The 18,571-nt window shown below is 43.9% G+C and overlaps 1 protein-coding gene across 6 annotated transcripts; it reads right to left on the bottom strand.

The window, feature by feature from the left end:
- Positions 1-3,112: 3,112 nt before the first annotated feature.
- LOC137559206 (gastrula zinc finger protein XlCGF57.1-like) lies at positions 3,113-18,571 on the bottom strand. Of its 6 annotated transcripts, none has more exons than XR_011029775.1 (4): positions 16,868-17,058; positions 14,469-15,248; positions 3,607-5,303; positions 3,113-3,510 (listed from the first exon to the last, which is right to left on the bottom strand). XR_011029775.1 is itself a non-coding variant. In XM_068271794.1 (4 exons), exons 3-4 carry the CDS (start codon positions 15,079-15,081, stop codon positions 4,174-4,176), a joined length of 1,743 nt encoding a protein of 580 aa, XP_068127895.1. In that variant the 5' UTR covers positions 15,082-15,248; positions 16,868-16,908; positions 18,521-18,571; the 3' UTR covers positions 3,113-4,173. The 6 variants fall into 6 exon arrangements, 5 of the variants coding, with proteins under 5 accessions (XP_068127895.1, XP_068127899.1, XP_068127898.1 ...); XM_068271794.1 differs by adding an exon at positions 18,521-18,571 and having other exon boundaries at positions 3,113-5,303; positions 16,868-16,908; XM_068271798.1 differs by lacking the exon at positions 16,868-17,058 and adding an exon at positions 18,521-18,570 and having other exon boundaries at positions 3,113-5,303; positions 14,469-15,101; positions 15,194-15,248.

Below are 18,571 nucleotides of genomic sequence, written 5' to 3'. Positions count from 1 at the left end.
CCATTGGTCCTTAGCAGACCAATGGGGTTCCTTCAAATCAGAAGGAACCCCATTGGTCTGCTAAGGACCAATGGGGCTCCTTGGAGCCCAAATACAAAGATGCTTTTGAGAGCTCTGAGCTATATAGCTCAGAGCTCGGGTCCTGCAGCGCAGACGCGGTGGCGGCGGCGGCGGTGAGTGACGTCGGGTGCGGCGTAGTTACAATGTAACAAAGTTGTTATATTGTAATAACTTTGTTACATTGTAACTGATAGAACATTTCCGAGGATATTGCGTGGGATCATTTATTTAAAGGGACAGGTAAGTATTAATGGTTAATTAAGAATATTAAAGGACTTTTTTCGTGGTTATGTTTTTTGTTCAATTAAAATACTTTTTCTATGTGTTTGTGTGTTTATTTACTTTTAACTCTTAAAGGAAATGGGTAAGGGGTACTACAAGTACCTCTATACTCATTTCTCCTGGGAGGGGGGTGGGCATCTGGGGGACCCCTTTTTAAAGGGGACTCCCAGATTCCACCATGAACCCCCCACCCAGGAAATCGCGGCCTCCACCTCCACCGCCCATCGGAGGTGGAGAAGAGCCCCTTGTCCTTGGATTGGACAAGGGCTCGGAGGGGGAGGGGAAAGCTTGGCTGCCCCTCCCCTTCCGAGACCCCCCAATCCATGGACCATGCGGGCTGGTATAGTCAGGGTGCGGAGCCCCACGCGGCCGGTGCTCCGCATTCTGGCTATCCCAGCCTGCATGGGGGACAAGGGGTTAAAGAGGTCTGGGAGGGGGGACCCCACGTCGTTTTTTTTTTATATTTCCCACACTCAGAACGAAGTAAGTAAAACTCTTCCCACTTGGGGGAATCTATGAAAATAATACACTATTGTTACCTGTGCAAAAAAAACTGACATTTTCTGCATTTAAAAGACATTTTCGCCCTTGAAACTTTAACATCGATTTTCTCAAAAACTATAAGGTCTTTTTGAAAAAAAAAATTTTTCCTCTTATTCCTCCTGATCTCCTTAATATATTCTCCAAATTTGAGGCTCTTAGCATTTAAGGGGGCTTTGCTATTAACCCTTAAAGTCGGCGGCTTTTTTATATTATACGGAGCGTTACGGTTTAACGCGAAATTACGGTAGCGTTTAATGCGAAATTACGGCATGATACGACTGTAATGCGAAAATTACGCTTACGCGAAATTTCGCGAAATCCTTCTTCATTACGATTATGTACTTACGGCCATAATCGTAATTACACTAATTACGCGAAATTTCGCAAAATCGTAATTAGCAGGGCTGCCCAATAGGTCGATCGCGATCTACTGGTAGATCGCGGCCGCTTGGCCGCGTCGTCAAATTTTACTGCCCTGCAGCCATGGCTGCACAACCGCAGCTGTCAGATTGTGCTGCTACTAGCATCAGGGAGGAAAGGGAGAGGCGTGGCTGAAGGGGAGGCGCGGCTAAAGCAGAGAGCAGCAAATTAGGAGACAGCGTCTCCTCCCCTCAATGCTGTGACCACTGGGGGCGGGAGCAGGAAGTATATGGAGGCTGCTTAGGCTGATGGAAGACGGCAGGCACGGTGAAATATACAGTAGCTTACAACTGAAATAGATTACTGCAGTAGATACAGTAATAGATTTAATGCGTCCAGCTAGCCAGCCAGCCAGCCGGGGGAAGTGTCTGTTGCCACAGGGGGAAGCCACACTATCAGCTCTGCTCTCGCTGACAAGCACTGACCCATCACTCGTGACAAGTGTACAGCAATATGGGCAAATAGCATCAGAAGAATTCTGAGGCTATTTGCTATGTTTGAAGGGGCTATGTAACTGTTTGTGCTGGGATAGGGAGCCCCCCTCCCTATCCCAGCACAGACAGTCAGTCACATAGTCCCTTCATACATCGCAAATAGCCTCAGAATTCTTCTGAAGCTATTTGCCCATATTGCTGTACACTTGTCACAATTGATGGGTCAGTGCTTGTTCATGGGGATCCATGACATTGTATCGGAGAGAGAGGTTCTGCAGCTATTTGCTAGGCTTTGAGGGGGGAGAAGAATTCTGGATTGTGGTGGGGAAGGGGGGGGGGGGCGATGGGGGTGTTTGTTACATTGTACAGAACGGGTGGTAGATCTCATGGACCCGATGGTTTCTAAAGTAGCTCGCAAGCCGAAAAAGTGTGGGCACCCCTGTGCTAGAGCCTCTTAATGGCTTCAGGACATTTTTATAAATCAGACAGTGCTGCTGCCGCTGTATGTGTGCATGTGAGATTAGTGGGGAAAAAAACACTATAGAAAAAATACACCTTTATTTCCACATAATATATTGTCACCATACTTTGTACTAGGGACATGATTAAAATCTTGTGATAACCAGAACAAATAGGCAGATAAAATGTGTGGGTTTTATGTACAGTAGCAGTGTTTATATTAAAACTATAGGGGATGAAATTGGAGAGATAGTGTATTTTTTGCATAGAAAATAAAGTAATTACTGAAAACAAATATCAACCCAAAAAGCCCAATTGGTGGTGAAAAAAACAAGATATAGATCAGTGATTAGTAGTGATTAAGCTATTGGCAAATGAAAGGGATGAACACTGAAAGGTGAAAATAACTCTTGTCTGTTAGGGTATAAAAACCACTTTGGGGTGAAGTGGTTAAAGGACCACTATGGCGAAAAAATGTAAAATGCGTGTAATCTAATACAAATAAGAAGTATTTTTCTTGCAGAGTAAAATGAGCCATAAATTACTTTTCTCCTATGTTGCTGTCACTGACATTATGTAGTAGAAATCTGACAGAACCAACAGGTTTTCGACTAGCCCATCTCCTCATGGGGGATTCTCAGCATGGCTTTTATTCTTTATAAAGACATTCCCTGAAAAGGATTTATACAAAGATGCTGGCCAGCCTCCCTGCTGGCTGTACATTTTTTTGGCAGCTGGACCGAGCAACTGCCATTCACTAAGTGCTTGAGAATAAAGAAAACCCTGAGAATCCACCATGAGGAGATGGGCTGTTCCAAAACCTGTCGGTTCTGTCAGATTTCTACTACTTACTGTAAATGACAGCGACATAGGAGAAAAGTAATTTATGGCCCATTTTACTTTAGAAGTAACATACTTCTTATTTGTCTGTGTTTACAAATATTTAATTTTTTTGATTTCATGATAGTGGTTCTTTAATACCAGACATAGGCTTCAATTCATCAAGCATTACCGCATTCGGTAATGCTGAAAACAGCTGAGTTAACGGAGCACTTAAGAAAATGTTAATTCATCAAAGCTGTTACCGAATGAGAAGCTGAAATGACAGAGCAATGAGATAAATTACCGAATTGTGCTCAACACATGTCAGCAAATGTCAGTAAATGTTAATTCATCAAGGTTACCACATTCGCTAGCACATTCGGTGTTTATCTCCAGCTCTCCCCTGTCGTTACAGGCTTCGAAAGCCTTCTGTGTGAATGTTTTCATGATTAACAGGAGCAGGCAGCCAATAGAAACAGCCCCTGTTCTCCTGCAAGTGCTGCTGATAGGTGCTGATAGGTCACAGGCTTCTCCACACAAGCTTCCAGACCCCCCAGACAGTGAGCAGAGAGAACGGTGGTGTAACCCTTTGAGTCCCTGTTTGAATATGCAAAGATGCAAGTGGTGAAATCACCAAGCATGGCATTTGTAATGTCTCCAGGAAGTTTATCTACGTTGTGGCAAAGAAGTAAAATGTTAAGAAACACTGATGGACAGATTCAGAGCAGCAGAGGCAGTATAAGTAACAGTAAATATAACACACGTTTACATGTAAAGGGATGTCTGGATGCCTTCTATTGTTATCAGCTTGTAACAACACAGAGACATTCCAAGCTGCTTCACCACTCTGCTGTTATCTAACAGCCTTTGATGAACTGAAGCCGTAGTACTTCGGTAACTTAACGAACCTCTACCACACATGGGAAAATATTGATGAATTAGCACAGTGAAGTGTAAAATACCGAATGCGGTATTTTAAGGACTGGGATTTTGTTATCGAACACCCTTTGATGAATTGAAGCCAATATGTCTTCCAACAGTAATTGAGTAACTGTCTGTCACTTGGTAAGGGACATGGAACTTGTGGTGGTGAAGTAGATGGAGATGTTATTACAGGTTTGCCCCTCATCTCTTGCAGCTTTGGTGCTTAGGCCTAAGTCAGGGGCTTCTCACCAGTGTGAGATCTCTCATGCCTGATAAGGTTTCCTTTATTTCCAAAACATTTCCCACACTCAGTACATGAAAAGGGCTTCTCACCAGTGTGAGATTTTTTATGTCTGACAAGATCTGATTTCCTTTTAAAACATTTCCCACACTCAGCACATGGATATGGCTTCTCGCTAGTGTGAGATCTCTCATGTCTGACAAGGCTGCCTTTACCTCCAAAACATTTCCCACACTCAGCACATGAATAGGGCTTCTCACCAGTGTGAGATCTCTCATGTGCGACAAGGTATGATTTCCTTATAAAACATTCCCCACACTCAGCACATAAATAGGGCTTCTCACCAGTGTGAAATCTCTTATGACTCACAAGGTTTCCTTTACCTCCAAAACATTTCCCACACTCAGCACATGTATAGGGCTTCTCACCAGTGTGAGATCTCTCATGTATGACAAGGTATGATTTCCATATAAAACATTTCCCACATTTAGTACATGAATAAGGCTTCTCACCAGTGTGAGATCTCATGTGAGAAACAAGGGATATTTTATGCCCAAAACATTTCCCACACTCAGTACATGAATAAGGCTTCACACCAGTGTGACTTCTCTCATGTGTGACAAGGTCTGATTTCCCTATAAAACATTTCCCACACTCTGCACAGGAATAGGGCTTCTCACCAGTGTGAGATTTTTCATGTCTGATAAGGTTTGATTTCTGAACAAAACCTTTCCCACACTCAGCACATGAATAGGGCTTCTCACCAGTGTGAGATCTTTCATGTCTGGCAAACAGTGATTTATGGTCAAAACATTTCCCACACTCAGAACATGAGTAGGGCTTCTCACCAGTGTGAGATCTCTCATGTTTGACAAGTTCTGTTTTCCGAACAAAACATTTCCCACATGTGGAACAGGAAAAAGACCCTCTAGCAGTGGGAGAGCACAGCTTGGCATGAGGCCCCTTAAGGACAGACAAGTAAGGGGCGTCTGGGGGAATATTTGGGATGACCAGGATATCCACAGGAGACTCTTGTCCGATGACATCATCATCCGTTATGCAGTCTGTGGATCCAGAGAGAGGCGGCTCTGAGAGGTTCCTGATGCCAGGACTCCGCGCTGCAAATAGAGAAACATCATCACTTCCTGTTAGAGAATTCTGAGGGGAGGAACAATTATCATTAGGGACGGTCAGTGAGCTGCTGATAATTCCAAATTGATTCAGATTGGAAATGGACAAAATGCAGCATCTGTATAACTTTGCATATAATTAGCATACCATTTGCACCATCTCTGAGTTATTGGCATGTCACTGACAATCACTAGTTGTCAGCCTGACAGAGAACTACAGAAGGTTGTGCTCATTAAAGGCGGCCAATCACGTGCCAATAACTCCATTCTGCCTGCAAATTTTATGTAGCTTGGAATTTAGCCAATCAAATGTATTTATTGACAGATGTGATTAGCTGAAAACAATTTGCATTATATTTGCATACAAGTCAGAGTGATTTGTATCTCATTAACAATCCCTAGACCTAACGCATTGGCCACACATGCCAAAGCAGTAAAGCAAAGTAGAGCTTGATGAGACAATGGAAGCAATGTTTTACGCTTGTGACAACAGACCTATATGTACTTATAGCAAGAAATCATTATTATATTTATAGAGAAATGTGGTTTCACTTACACATTCTTATTACCATTGTATACTCGTGTCACTCATTTGCCCCTTGTAAATGTACCTTTTTCTCTCTCTTGTTCATAATTGTGCAAATAAAGATTTTGGCCACAATTCACTAAGCTTATTTCCTGTCCTCTGTAATATTTCTGAGCTGTTTTTACTAATATCCATAACATACCATGTTAATAAAGCATTTAGTACTCACTAGATAATTTACCTCAAGCAAACCTAAAGTTAAGAATTCTGTCCTTAAAGGAAACCTAACCCCCCCCCCCCCAAAAAAAAGAATTTCACTTACCTGGGGCATCTACCCTGCAGCCATTCTGTGCCCTCACTGCTGCTCCGGTCCCCAGCCGCCAGCTTGTTTCATTTTTGCCACCTAGGAGTCAGTGGGCTGCCACGCATACCTTTGCACGCATTCCTGTTGCTGCAGAAAGCTATCGTGGACATAATGAAACAAGCTGGCGGTGGGGGACGGGAGCAGCAGTGAGTGACTACAAGAGTGCAGGATGGCTGCAGGGGGCTGGTAGATGCCCCAGGTAAGTGAAATTCATTTGGGGGGGGGGGGGAGAGGTGTTAGGTTTCCTTAAAGTTAAGGAGTAATTTTTAAAGTTAAGGTTTCAATCCTTAAAATAACAACATAATTCTAAGTTAGAGACAGGGGCCCATATGCAATTAACTTTTTCTCCTGGGAGATAATGTTCATCTTCTCTTTAAAATAATTACTCAGCATTTTACAATTGAAAATCTACCCAAAAGTTGGTGAAAAGGTACTTTCAAAATTATTTTGAGTATTCTCTTGCTTGCTGGCATTAAAAGGCATATAACAATGTGTTAACATATCACCTAAAAGAAAAATTGGGAGGAAAAAGTGAATTGCATATGGGCCAGGATGTTAATTCTCAGAGAGGTGTAAAGTGTGTGAGGGGTTATCACCTGGCCTGAGCTGTCGTTAATTGAGAGAAAAATATACACAGAATGCACATCGGGAGGGAGACACACACACTGTATATATATATATATATATATATATATATATATATATATATATATATATATATATATATATATATATATATATATATATATATATATATACACATACACACACACAGCCTTTCTCTTTCCCCTTCCCTGGCTTTTCCTACACAGGCTAGCTGTAATCGTCCTGTCAGCAGGACGGGCGGAGCTAAATCCTGCCTGTGTGTGCTCCTCCCCTCCCTATCTACTACATGTCAGAATAACTACAGAGGTGGTAACTTAAGAACTGGAATAATAAGATAACACTCAGACTGCGAAAGTCTCACTACATGTTAAAAAAGGCAAGCTTCTTTAGTAAATTAATACTTAAAATACTGGTTGATGTGTGGTGATAAGGTTTTCATTTGCCTTATTATCACTAGTATGATCTAAGTGAATTGTGGCCAATGTGACGCTACAAAACACTAAATTATAAGACCTGCGAGTAAGAGGAATTAAACATTCTATGCAACCTCTTCTCAAAAAAGTTATAATAACTTACCTGGTCTTTTTCCTTTCAGCTCATTGCCCAAGTTCAGTGTCCGCCTGCTTTTAGCAAATAGCCCCACCTCCTTGCAGAAGAGTGCCATGGCACTCTATGTGAGATAGAGAGGGCCACAGAAGCAGCACAGTATGTCTCTGCAAGCTACATGCTGGACACAGGACTTGTGGTTTGAGTTGGAGGAAAAAGACCCGGCAAGTAATCATACATTTTTATGAGAAGAGGATGCAGAGAATGTTTGTTTTACACTGAAAAGTCTTTAAAGAGAATCTGTATTGTTAAAATCGCACAAAAGTAAACATACCAGTGCGTTAGGGGACATCTCCTATTACCCTCTGACACAATTTTGCAGCTCCTCGCCGCATTAAAAGTGGTTAAAAACAGTTTTAAAAAGTTTGTTTATAAACAAACAAAATGGCCACCAAAACAGGAAGTAGGTTGATGTACAGTATGTCCACACATAGAAAATACATCCATACACAAGCAGGCTGTATACACCCTTCCTTTTGAATCTCAAGAGATCATTTGTGTGTTTCATTCCCCCTGCAGCTATCTTCCACTGAAGTGTTATGCTGTTTCTTCCTGCAGAGTGCAGACAGCTCTGCCTGTATGTAATTCTTCAGTATGTGAAAGCCCAGCCAGCTCAGAGGAGGATTTATCCAGCTTGTAAAAGATAAGAGAGAAGAGAGAAGCTTCCCTAATCTAAATAATACACAGGCAGTGTGCAGAGAGGGGCCTGGAGGGGGGAGATCATGCATCACAGAACCACAACACTGAAGAACTTGGCAGCCTTCCAGACACAGGCTGACAAGTCTGACAAGAGAGAGATAAGTTGATTTATTACAGAGATGGTGATAGTAGAACGTGCTGCAGTAAGTCAGAACACATTAGAATAGCTTTTGGAACTTGTAGGATGATAAAAAACAGGATGCAATTTTTGTTACGGAGTCTCTTTAAAGTGGACCTGAACTCTTGCACAGGACAGTAGGAAAGCAGAGAGAAATGCACCCTGTATGTATTTAGAGAGTTTAGCCTGTCTAATTCCTGTTCATCTGTGACTAATCACAACTGTAATTTGATCTCTTCAGTTGTGTCCTGCTCAGGAATCTTCTCTGCCATGGCAGAGCTCATAATTTGTACATTACACAATACTGGGGCACATGAGAAGCAGGGGCCCTAGGCTCTGCCACTACCCGGGACCCCCACTCCACATGCAGCACCAAAAGGGCAGTGCAGGAATCACCTGCAGCTCCCACTCCACATGCAGCACCAAAAGAGCAGCGCAGGTGGGCCCCAGTGCTCCCACCACCAGGAATCACCTGCAGCTCCCACTCCACATGCAACACCTAAAGGGCAGCGCAGGTGGGCCCCAGTGCTCCCACCACCAGGAATCACCTGCAGCTCCCACTCCACATGCAACACCTAAAGGGCAGCGCAGGTGGGCCCCAGTGCTCCCACCACAGGAATCACCTGCAGCTGCCACAGAATCCAAAATTCAAAACACAAGAAGCGAATGCTCACTCCAAGACAGCAACTTGCCTTTTAAATCTGTGGACCAATATAAAAGGCAAGTTGCTGTCCTGGAGTGAGCATTTGCTTCTTGTGTTTTGCTAATTTGTAAACACAGGATGTTAAGCCTATGACTGCTACCATGAAAGCAGGAAGCAGACACATTGCAGATTTATTGCAGGATTTCTGTCTGCTGTAACAAATAACTTTTTCTGTTTTTTTGTCAAGGTTATGATGCTGTTGCTTATCTTGTAGAGCAGAGAGGAAGTTCTGAGTTCAGGTCTGCTTTAAGCACTTGTGTTTTGGCCCACATTGTTCCTACTTGATTTTAATTGTTTGACCCAGGCTTGTATACCTGACATCATTGATCTTTGCCTGCCCTGACCCTTGACCAGTTATCAGTTTATGACTGTACTCTGCCTGCCCTGACCGTTGGCTCCTTTTCTTGACTACGCGACTGATTGCAACCTGCCTTTGACCTTTAGCCTGCTACTGATTATGCAGTGTCACTTGTTATTCAAACCACTGTTAGGGTATCCCTGGAGTGCAACTGGGTGGAAACTATGCAGCCAGGAGGTGCAAAGGAGGAACTGAAGGGGCATACAGGAGGGACAGAGGAAGCACTAAAAGAGGCACACAGGGGGTACAGAGGAAGCACTGAAGTGGGCACATAGGAGGTGCAGAGAAGGTACTGAAGGGGGCACATAGGAGGTGCAGAGAAGGTACTGAAGGGGGCACATAGGAGGTGCAGAGAAGGTACTGAAGGGGGCACATAGGAGGTGCAGAGAAGGTACTGAAGGGGGCACATAGAAGATGCAAAGGAGGCACTGTAAGGGGCACACAGGAGGTGCAGAGCGAACACTGAAGGGAGGAGCGGAGGAAGCACTAAAAGGAGCACACAGGATGTAAAGGAGGCACACAGGACGTACAGGAGGCACTAAAAGGGAAAGACAGGTGGTGCAGAGCAAGCAGTAAAGAGGCACACAGGAGGTGCAGAGGGAGCACTGGAGGTGCAGAGGTGGTACTGAAGGGGGCACACAGGAGGTGCAGAGGCAGCACTGAAGAGGCACACAGGAGGTGCAGAGGTGGCACTGAAAGGGGCACACAGGAGGTGCAGAGGCAGCACTGAAGGGGGCACACAGGAGATGCAGAGGGAGCGCTGAAAGGGGCACACAGGAGGTGCAGAGGGAGCGCTGAAGGGGGCACACAGGAGGTGCAGAGCGAATACTGAAGGGAGGTGCAGAGGAGACACTGAAGGGGGCACACAGGAGGTGAAGAGAAGGCACTGAAGGGGCACACAGGAGGTGAAGAGCAAATGCAGAAGGGAGATGCAGAGGGAGCACTGAAGGGGGTATACAGGAGGTGCAGAAGAGGCACACAGGAGGTATAGAGGTGGCACTGAAGGAGGCACACAGGAGGTGCAGTGGTGAAACTGAAGGAGGCACACAGAAGGTAAAGTGGAAGCACTAAAGGAGAAACACAGGAGGTGCAGCGCAAGCATTGAGGGGGGCACACAGGAGGTGTTGGCCCTCCGCCTCCTGCATAGCAAGGACTCCGCGTCTGCACTGCATTGGCTCAGCAATGATCCCCAATGGGTGACAGTCAACCCGTGTGTATGGACCTTTAGAGACAACTTTTCCAAGAAGAAAAAATTTGTCTAATCCCATGTTTTATTTATTTGTAATATTACCTGTCAGTGTCCTTCCTATAGAGTGCCTTAAAACTGTACATACTCCAGATGTGGCCTCACAAGTGATTTATACAGAGGGAGCAGTATACTAGCATTTTGTGATTTTATTTCCTGCTTTATGTATCCCAAAATTTTATTGGTTTTAAAGCACAACTAAAGTGAGAAGCATATGGAGGCTGCCATATTTATTTCCTTTTAAACAACAGTTGCCTGGCAGCCCTGCTGGTCTGTTTGGCTGCAGTAATGTCTGAGTCACACCAGAAACAAGCATGCAGCCAATCTGTCAGATCTGACAATAATGTCAGAAACACCCGATCTGCTGCATGCTTGTTCATGGTCTATGGCTAAAAGAGACAGAGACTATTAGAGAGCATAGACTATTAGAGGCAGAGGATCAGCAGGGCTGCCAGGCAACTGGTATTGTTTAAAAATAAATAAATATGGCAGCCTCCATATCCATCTTGTTACAGTTGTCCTTTAAATGCTGCTGTTTGGCATTGAATATGATTTTTTAACTTGTTATCGACCAGTATTCCCAAGTAGTGATGCTCGTAAAGGCCAATTTCGACATCGAGTAACTTCAACGTAATTTTTACATACTTTCGATTACACTAATTTCCGAGGATATTGGCGTGGGAACATTAATTAAAGGTAAATGTTCATTGTTAATTAAGAACAGTGTTCTCCCCAGGCTCTTTTAGCCGGATGCTTCCCCCGGCTAGTTTTGGTGAGCACTCGGCTGTCATCGGCTCACCTCCTCCTCTGCTGTAAGCAGAATTGTGCAGAGAAGCACCGGCCCTGCATTCTCTTATCTCGCCCCACCTGGCTACTTTTTCATGCCACCCGGCTGGAAATAATTTCTGGGGAGAACACAGAAGAACATTAAAGGCCTTTATTGGTAGGTGTGTTTTTATTTACATTTAACTCTTTCTGGAAATAGGTAAGGGGTGCTCAATACCCCTATACTCATTTCACCTGGGGAGGGGGTGGGTATCTGGTGGTTCTCTTCTTGAAGGGAACTCCCAGATGCCACCATGAAACACCCCCCAGGGTGTAATCGTCCCCCAACTCCTCCTGGGCACTGGAGGTGGGGAAAAGCCTCTTGTCCATGGATTGGACAAGGGCTATGGAGTAGAGGGGGAGGCTTGGCCACCCATCTCCTCCAGAGCCCCCCTTATACCATGGACCATGCGAGCTGGTATAGCTCAGGGTGCGAAGCCCCACGCGGCCGGGGCTCCGCATTCCGGCTATCCCAGTCTGCATGGGGGACAAGGGGTTAATGAGGCTCGGGAGGGGGGACTCCACATCATTTTTTTTTATTTCCCATACTCTGAACAAAATGTTTTTATTGGTACAAAAAATAGGTAAAGTGGTCAGGGATCATTATGCAGCCATATTACGGCTGGACAGCGATCCCTGGCCAAACGGCCATTGAAACTTCATTATAAATTAACATTACTTTGAAGTACTCAAAATTTCCTACTCGTAATCGCAATTTCAAGTTTTCATGAGTCCAATTTTGTGTACACCCATAATTGGCATTTCCAATTACCTCCCATTACATGTTCGCAGCTGCCAATTACGGACTCGGAAGTGTAATTACCGAATCCTTATGAGCACCACTATTCCCAAAGCCTTCTCCAATTTTGATGATCCCAGCTGAATGCCATTTATCTCATATGTTGCTCTACCATTGGCACATCAAAGGTACATAGCCTTACATTCATCTACGATAAACTGCATCTGCAATCTGTCTGCTCATATGGCCATGCTGTCAAGCTCCTGTTGTACAATGTCACTATCCGGCTTGTGTTTATACTTTTGCATAATGCTGTATAATCTACAAAGATAGAAGCTATACTACAGGGAGTGCAGAATTATTAGGCAAGTTGTATTTTTGAGGAATAATTTTATTATTGAACAACAATCATGTTCTCAATGAACCCAAAAAAACTCATTAATATCAAAGCTGAATATTTTTGAAAGTAGTTTTTAGTTTGTTTTTAGTTTTAGCTATTTTAGGGGGATATCTGTGTGTGCAGGTGACTATTACTGTGCATAATTATTAGGCAACTTAACAAAAAGCAAATATATACCCATTTCAATTATTTATTTTTACCAGTGAAACCAATATAACATCTCAACATTCACAAATATACATTTCTGACATTCAAAAACAAAACAAAAACAAATCAGTGACCAATATAGCCACCTTTCTTTGCAAGGACACTCAAAAGTCTGCCATCCATGGATTCTGTCAAGTGTTTTGATCTGTTCACCATCAACATTGCGTGCAGCAGCAACCACAGCCTCCCAGACACTGTTCAGAGAGGTGTACTGTTTTCCCTCCTTGTAAATCTCACATTTTATGATGGACCACAGGTTCTCAATGGGGTTTAGATCAGGTGAACAAGGAGGCCATGTCATTAGTTTTTCTTCTTTTATACCCTTTCTTGCCAGCCACGCTGTGGAGTACCTGGACGCGTGTGATGGAGCATTGTCCTGCATGAAAATCATGTTTTTCTTGAAGGATGCAGACTTCTTCCTGTACCACTGCTTGAAGAAGGTGTCTTCCAGAAACTGGCAGTAGGACTGGGAGTTGAGCTTGACTCCATCCACAGCCCGAAAAGGCCCCACAAGCTCATCTTTGATGATACCAGCCCAAACCAGTACTCCACCTCCACCTTGCTGGCGTCTGAGTCGGACTGCAGCTCTCTGCCCTTTACCAATCCAGCCACAGGCCCATCCATCTGGCCCATCAAGATTCACTCTCATTTCATCAGTCCATAAAACCTTAGAAAAATCAGTCTTGAGATATTTCTTGGCCCAGTCTTGCCATTTCAGCTTGTGTGTCTTGTTCAGTGGTGGTCGTCTTTCAGCCTTTCTTACCTTGGCCATGTCTCTGAGTATTGCACACCTTGTGCTTTTGGGCACTCCAGTGATGTTGCAGCTCTGAAATATGGCCAAACTGGTGGCAAGTGGCATCCTGGCAGCTGCACGCTTGACTTTTCTCAGTTCATGGGCAGTTATTTTGCGCCTTGGTTTTTCCACACGCTTCTTGCGACCCTGTTGACTATTTTGAATGAAACGCTTGATTGTTCGATGATCACGCTTTAGAAGCTTTGCAATTTTAAGAGTGCTGCATCCCTCTGCAAGATATCTCACTATTTTTGACTTTTCTGAGCCAGTCAAGTCCTTCTTTTGACCCATTTTGCCAAAGGAAAGGGAGTTGCCTAATAATTATGCACACCTGATATAGGGTGTTGATGTCATTAGACCACACCCCTTCTCATTACAGAGATGCACATCACCTAATATGCTTAATTGGTAGTAGGCTTTCGAGCCTATACAGCTTGGAGAATGACAACATTCATAAAGAGGATGATGCGGTCAATGACTGGTAAATCAATTGAAAAGGACTGGCCCTAGCACTGACCCTTTCAGGACCCTGCTGCAAACCTTTTCCCATTTTGAAAATGATCTTAACCAGTTCTCTATTTACATACACACATTTTCCCCTAGTATCCTTAGCTTCTCCATAAGGCTATTCTGGGGAACAGTGTCAAAAGCCTTTGCAAATTCAAGCATACGGCATCTACTGCTTTTCCAAGATCTAAATTTGCATTCACCATGTAAGCCCTACAAAGAAGAACAGTGACTGTTATCAGCTTGTTACAGGCACTTAGAACTAGAAAAAAACACATACCATAGATTTCTGTTGGTTGAAGTAATGTGTAATTATAGCTACATGTGACAATATAGATCAGCATTGTATCTCTACTGTGAGATGTAGTAGGATGCTTCTCACTTCTAGCACAACACATAATATGGCCAGTCTGTGAGCAGTAACATAAAGATACACATTTATTCTATATTACTCACCTGCTCTGCCCTCTGTAACATTGTGCTCCTCTTTACTTGTCCTCATCATGTCACCATCCTGCATAGACTGATCAATCCCCACATATGTCCTCTCTTCTTCTTCCTCTTTATTTGTCCTCATTATGACCCCCTCCTCCATAGACTGCTGATCACTTCCCACATATGTCTCTTCTTCTTCCTCTTTAATTTTCCTCATTATGACACCATCCTCCATAGACTGCTGATCACTCCTTACATATGTCTCTTCTTCTTCCTCCTCTTTAATTGTCCTTATCATGACCCCCTCCTCCATAGACTGCTGATCACTCCACATATAATTCTCATATTTTTCCTCTTTAATTGTCCTCATCATGTCACCCTCTTCCATAGATTTCTGATCACCCCTCACATATGTCTCTTCTACTTCCTCTTTAGTTATCCTTATCATGTCACCCTCCTTGGTAGACTGCTGATCACTGCTAATATACGTCTCTTCTTCTTCCTCTTTAATTGTCCTCTTCATGTCACCCTCCTTGGCAGACTGCTGATCACTCCTCATATACGTCTCTTCTTCTTCCTCTTTAATTGTCCTCTTCATGTCACCCTCCTTGGCAGACTGCTGATCACTCCTCATATACGTCTCTTCTTCTTGTTCTGTTAGGTTACAGAGACGTTGTAGTAAACATATGCTCTCATTATTGGGCCAATTAGAATTGTTCAAGTTGTAGATTTTTATTCTGGCTCACCTTAGCCATACTAGTTCCCTGGATGATATTGGCAATGGTGGGGGACATGGCTATGCTGGAAAAGAAATGGCATTACTGGAGTGAGGAATATTACATACTGGAGGATAATGTCAATACTGAAAGGATACCTTAGCGCTAAAAAAAAATAAATGCAAAAAATGATGCCTACTGTGTGTGTGTGTGTGTAAAGTAGTGCAGAGGCTTACGGCGCCTGCCTTGCCCCGGTGTCAGTGTCCGGTTTCCTGAAAAGAAGCCCGTTTTGAAGTCCTGGTCAGCGATGTCGATGCCCTCTGACCCGGACATACTACGCTGCGCATGTGTAGTATGTCCACTTGGGCGCCTTGTGAGCGCGCTCCCCACCAACCTCAAGTGCAGTGCGTGTCGGGTACGTTTTCCCACAAGAGAGTGTGCGTGCTCCTGCGGACATACTACACATACCAGGAATTCAGAATGGGCTGCTTTTCAGGAAACTGAAGACTATTGCCGGTGTAATGAAAAATATTGCTACCTACAATATTTAGCAACTTCAATGGACTGTGCTCAACTGCGCATGCCCCGCCTCCTTTCACATTTCCCGTCTGTCATTATTTGCAACTGCTAAACTTTAGTTCCCTGTAGGGGGGTTAATAGTTGCCCACCAGGGGGGTTCTTTATTCCCTCCAGGGGAGGGGGGGGGGGTAAGTTGCCGAGTAGAGGAGGGTTCTGTGTGAGAATAGGGTTAGGTTGGGTTGCATTTTCTGATACAAATACATTGAAATCGATGGTTAGGTTGCACTTTCTGATAGCTATAAGTATAAATTATTGCAACCGGTTGCAAAATATTATAAAGTTGCAAACATTTTCTCCACACCAGGGCCAGGGATGTGCGGTAAGACTCTGCACTACTCCCCCCACACACGGACAGTAGGTGTCATTTTTTGAATTTTATTTAGCGCTTAAGTATTCTTGAAGCAGGGGGGACATGGCTATATACTGGATGGACATGTTGCCTCTGTGATGTGACTGAATTCAATTATTACTAGGAAGGTGAGATGACAGACAAAATCTATGGCACATGTAGGGGGCGGAGCAGTGCTTTTCAGCGCTGCTAGATTTGGGCACAGCCGGCGCCTCCATGGACTGCAATAGGAATCATTCCTATTGCAGCGCTCAGTGAGTAACGTCGGCTCCGTCAGAAGACGGAGCCGAGGTTGCTTAAAAAACACAATAATTCGGCCTCCAGCAATCGCTGGAAGCCGAATTATTTCATTCCCCCACTATCCATGGCGGCCTGGAGGGGGAATAGTAATTAAAACGGCCCGGACTTGTGCAGAAACAGGATCAGCCATATACCGGCTGTATCCTGCGCCCAAGTCTACCGGCGCCGATTTCAAATGTACTCTGTAGGGGGACCCTAGAAAACTGGCAAACAAGTCTTAACAGTTATATAAAAGTAGCAGTAGGGTATTGGACACATCATGTATGATCTTCGTATCACTGCCCTGAATGGTGGCTTCAAAACGTCAAATGATCGATTAACAGCAGAAACAAAATGTATAAATTGGTTCAAAGCGGTGGATAAAGGTTTGTATAAGGACATAGACTTTTTATATTGGTATGAGGCTGATGATATTTAATGCCAAAACTCTTTCTCAGCCTATATAGCTAAACTTGTGAACTCAGAATTTACGATACCTCTGTGTCAGTCCAACTCCCAGGTCTGTGAATCAGCCATACTATGCCAGGGAAAAAAAACACATATATAAGTAGATAAATACTTGAGCTACTTGCATAACACATGTATTATACTGTCCACGTTTTGATTTCAGTGAATGTTATATAGTAAATGACGAGAATTCTGTTCCTGGTGGGGGCCATATCTTTTGCCCACAGTTAAGGCTAACTCGTAACGTCATTTCTGCCCTTTATTTTTTTTCTTGTCTCCTCCAATCGCTGAGTCGCCTCAGCCTTGCTTGTAAACACAAATGAGTAGGGGATTAGGTTTCAGATGAGCAGCTGGCAGGGAAATAAAGGGAAGAGGAGAAACAGATTATAGATAAAAAGAACCCCCAGCATGCAATTCTTTGGCACCGACTAATAAAGAGCCAGCGCTCCTTAAGTATGTGATAACTCCAAACCATAACAGCAGAAAAAGTTTTGAAAGTTTTGAATGCAGGAATAGCATCTTTATCACGTAATACACTCAGACCAGTTGCTGTTGAAATTTGATTTTTATGGTGACGACACCACTTTAAAGAGACACTGAAGCGAGAATAATTCTCACTTCAGAGCTCATAGTTAGCAGGGGTACGTGTGCCCCTGCTAAAACGCCACTATCCTGCGGCTAAACGGGGGTCCCTTCAACGGCCAAATTGGTCGTAGATTTTGCTGCTCCTAGAGGCAGGGCTAACGGCTGCAGCCCTGCCTCTAGTCGCGTCTATCAGCGGCGCATCACCGCCTCTCCCCCGCCCCTCTCAGTGAAGGAAGACTGAGAGGGGCGGGGGAGAGGCGGAGATACGCGCTGACAGACGCGCGTGGGGCAGGGCTGCGGCGGTTAGCCCTGCCTCAATCAGGTAGAGATCACCGGCTGCACGGAGGGGATTTCGGGGGGTAAGGGACCCCCATTTAGCCGCGGGATAGCGGCATTTTAGCAGGGGCACACATGCCCCTGCTAACTATGAGCTCTGAAGCAAGATTTATTCTCGCTTCAGAGTCTCTTTAAGGCATCTTAATGACATGTATTTATGCTTATTATTATTATTTTTTATTTATATAGCGCCAACATCTTACGTAGTGCTGTACATAGTACAAACAAATAATGGGGAACAAATATACATGAGAAGTAAAAGACACTGTACAGTCATGGCATTGAATAGAATAAATACAAATACATACATAAGTTGATGTGTAGTTGGTACATGTGCATATGTTAAAATTACAGCGGTATGAGAAACACTAGGAGGTCCCTGCCCTTGCGAGTTTACAATCTAGAGGGCAAGCTTACAATCTAGAGGGCGAGCTTACAATCTTGAAAAAAATCTATGTATCCCCTTTTGATGTTGCATGTATAAAGCTGTCTGTACTATCAGCCTGCAAGCAAACAGGATTTAAGGCTGACGAAGGCTGCAAGGCCGAAAGCTTGCTTATTCTTATTCTTTTTAGTTAGCCAATACATGGTATCATCCTGATTTAAAACTTCTTGCAGTTATATAAAAGTTTCTTATATGACAATTACGTCAGGGGGGTGATCAGTATAGTGACAGGTGTACTATGACCTCCTCTGTAACAAAGTATGTGCACCTAGACCTCTGCTCAGCTCAATATATAGCAAAAATCACACACAATTACCTCTTCCAACAACGTCTCCTCTCCACTTCCTGTAATATCTTATCCAATATC

Source organism: Hyperolius riggenbachi, chromosome 1 (assembly GCF_040937935.1).
Source record: "Hyperolius riggenbachi isolate aHypRig1 chromosome 1, aHypRig1.pri, whole genome shotgun sequence".
Classification (NCBI taxonomy): domain Eukaryota; kingdom Metazoa; phylum Chordata; class Amphibia; order Anura; family Hyperoliidae; genus Hyperolius; species Hyperolius riggenbachi.
This window is presented reverse-complemented; position numbering and strand designations above follow the sequence as displayed.